This window comes from Phytophthora infestans, genomic scaffold, assembly GCF_000142945.1.
Source record: "Phytophthora infestans T30-4 supercont1.38 genomic scaffold, whole genome shotgun sequence".
NCBI classification, from domain to species: domain Eukaryota; phylum Oomycota; class Peronosporomycetes; order Peronosporales; family Peronosporaceae; genus Phytophthora; species Phytophthora infestans.
In genome coordinates this window covers 430,817-433,505 of record NW_003303721.1, presented here as the reverse complement: position 1 = coordinate 433,505, position 2,689 = coordinate 430,817, and the positions used below count along the sequence as shown (strand labels likewise).

Here is a 2,689-nt window from a genome sequence, read left to right as displayed (position 1 = left end):
CTCGCGTAGAGCAGCCTCCATTCTCTAGTTGCTCTCGATGATGAAACTTTTCGTCTGAATAAAAAACAACGAGTTGGTCGTTTTATGGAAAGCGATTTATGTAAATAGCAACAACGACTTAGACAGCGAATAGAGCGCGCAAAATCAATGAAGTGGACAATAACTGATATGAACTGCCAATGATATGAACCCCTGATCAGTGATCACAATCTTTATCACAATCTCGTTTGAATCTCTTTGACTTCGTTCCCTTCACCATGATATCTTAAACTCTGCCCATCATGCTTCGCCACGCGTTGTGTTATGGAAAAACTGCTATAGATGGCCACAACGGTCTCCTGCCGGCTACAACGAGAGGCATCGCTTCCTTTTCGACGTCGAGTGAATACGACTACGTCATTGTCGGCGCAGGATCCGCCGGCTGTGTGCTTGCCAACCGACTAGGTGCCGATCCTAGCAACAAGGTGCTGCTGGTGGAAGCTGGTCCTAGCGACCGCAATCGATGGGATTCCGTCCTGATTGAGATGCCAGCTGCCGTCCCGATCAACCTCGCGGATGAACGGTACAACTGGAACTACTTCACAGAGCCGCAGGGATTTTTGAACAACCGACGCATCGGGTTCCCACGCGGTCGAGTGCTTGGTGGCTCTTCGTCTATTAACGCCATGGTGTACACTCGTGGCAATGCGAAGGACTACAACGACTGGGAGGCGAACGGTGCTGAGGGATGGAGCTATGCGAAGTGCTTACCGTACTTTAAGCGGTCGCAGAATCACCAGCTCGGTGGAGACGACTACCGTGGTGGCGATGGACCCCTTCATGTAGTGAGAGATACGCAGAAGGACCAGCCACTTTTCCAGGCATTTCTGGATGCTGGTGTCGAGGCTGGGTACCCATTTACAGAAGACCTGAACGGGTATCAACAGGAAGGTGTGGGCTGGCACGACTTGACAATCCACGAGGGCAAACGATGGAGTAGCTCTGCAGCATTTCTCCATCCCAAAATGGATCGTGATAACCTGACGGTCGTGCCGGATACTTTTGTGACTAAATTATTATTCGAAGGCAGAAAAGTGATCGGTATTCAAGTGGAAAGCAACAAGACGAAGGCGGTTTCCAAGATCTTGTCACGCAAAGAGGTTATCCTCTCGGGCGGAGCTATCAACACTCCTCAGTTGCTCCTGCTGTCAGGTGTTGGTGACGCGGATCACTTCAGGAAAGTCGGAGTGCCTCTCGTGCAGCACCTCCCTGCTGTAGGCTTCTTGCACTCAAACTGCAGGTTGAGACCGATGTGGTCTTCCATGTTCTATCACATTGTACCACGCGACAAAGCGCTTCCCTGGTAAAGTACTCCAAATTGGCTACGAGTGGTTTACCTCCAAGACTGGGCCAGGTGCCAGTCCACACTGCGAAGTGGGCGGATTCATCCGCACGTAAGGTGTAGTTTTAAGTTTGCATTGTTACTCTGTAGCTGACTCTTTCTTCCATAGTGCTCCAGGTAAGTCGCAGCCGGATCTGCAAATCCAATTCAGTCCGAGCGCCGTGGACGAACATTATCAGCTGCGTGAGATTGGTCATGCCATGAGTGGGCACATTTCGCTCATGCGTAGTTCTCAGAATGGCACGATCAAGTTACGCTGCGACAACCCTTACGAACACCCGATCATTGACCCCAAGTACATGGCCGAAGAAGAGAGCCGTGTCACGCTTCGAGAGGGCGTCAAGTTGACGCGGGAGATCTTCGCCCAAAACGCGTTTAAGGAATTCTGCGGAAAGGGTATTTCGCCGAAGGAAAGTGTCCAGTCGGACGAACAGATCGACGCGTGGGCCCGTAAATACGCGGCCACGGAGTTCCACGTGTCGTGTACGGCTCGCATGGGCGTGGATGAGAACTCTGTTGTGGATCCTCAGACTCGTGTCCATGGACTGGAGGGTCTTCGCGTTGTGGACGCTTCTATCATGCCTAATATTGTGAGCGGCAACACAAATGCGCCTGTTATCATAATCGCCGAGAAGGCCGCTGACATGATTCTGGGTAAGCCTGCGTTGCCAAAGGCGAATGTGCCAGTGTATCAAGCGAAAAACTGGCAAGCCAGCCAGCGATAATTGTAAAATGTCGCTGCTCGACAAGTGCGACAACAAAGTCGCATGACATGCAAGTATTTAATACGTGCAAGTGCTATAATACTAGTACTATTAATCCTGGTAGTGCAACGAGTAGTACTGTAGTACCTACCGCCCTAAGGGATTACTTTAAAATTAAAATTATGTCACACACCAATAGTAGGTATCGATATGATACAAATTTCGAATGAGAATGTCGTATTTTCCTACCGTTTCGTACAAACTTCACAGGTGTCACTCGGCAGTAAAGGTTTAGCATGGGTATAAACTGATAGAAACTTGGCGTACGTAACAAAAATATAGCTCACTTTACTCCTCCTAGAATTTGTTTTTTAGAATATCTAGCTATATTCAGTTTTCTTACACTTAAGACGGCTAAGTATTGTGCAAAAATAACAATTTCATAGTAGATCTTAATTACTATAAAAAGTCTGTAAGCGGAGCTGTCAAGGCCGGTGAGGTGTGGGTCGAGGCAGATGTTGGTTTGGCACTTGCTCGGCAGAAGGTTGAAGTGACAGTGAGAAATATATTCAAAGGAGTTTTAGTTGGATTCTACATGCACACT

The 2,689-nt window shown here is 48.6% G+C and overlaps 1 protein-coding gene across 1 annotated transcript; it reads left to right on the top strand.

The window, feature by feature from the left end:
* Positions 1–281: 281 nt before the first annotated feature.
* On the top strand, positions 282–2,106 carry PITG_15033 (choline dehydrogenase, putative; the record flags this gene model as incomplete). The annotated part of the gene is made up of 3 exons (XM_002898165.1): positions 282–1,253; positions 1,333–1,433; positions 1,491–2,106. The coding sequence occupies 3 exons, from the start codon at positions 282–284 to the stop codon at positions 2,104–2,106; spliced, it is 1,689 nt and encodes a 562-aa protein (XP_002898211.1).
* Between the last annotated feature and the right edge of the window lie 583 nt (positions 2,107–2,689).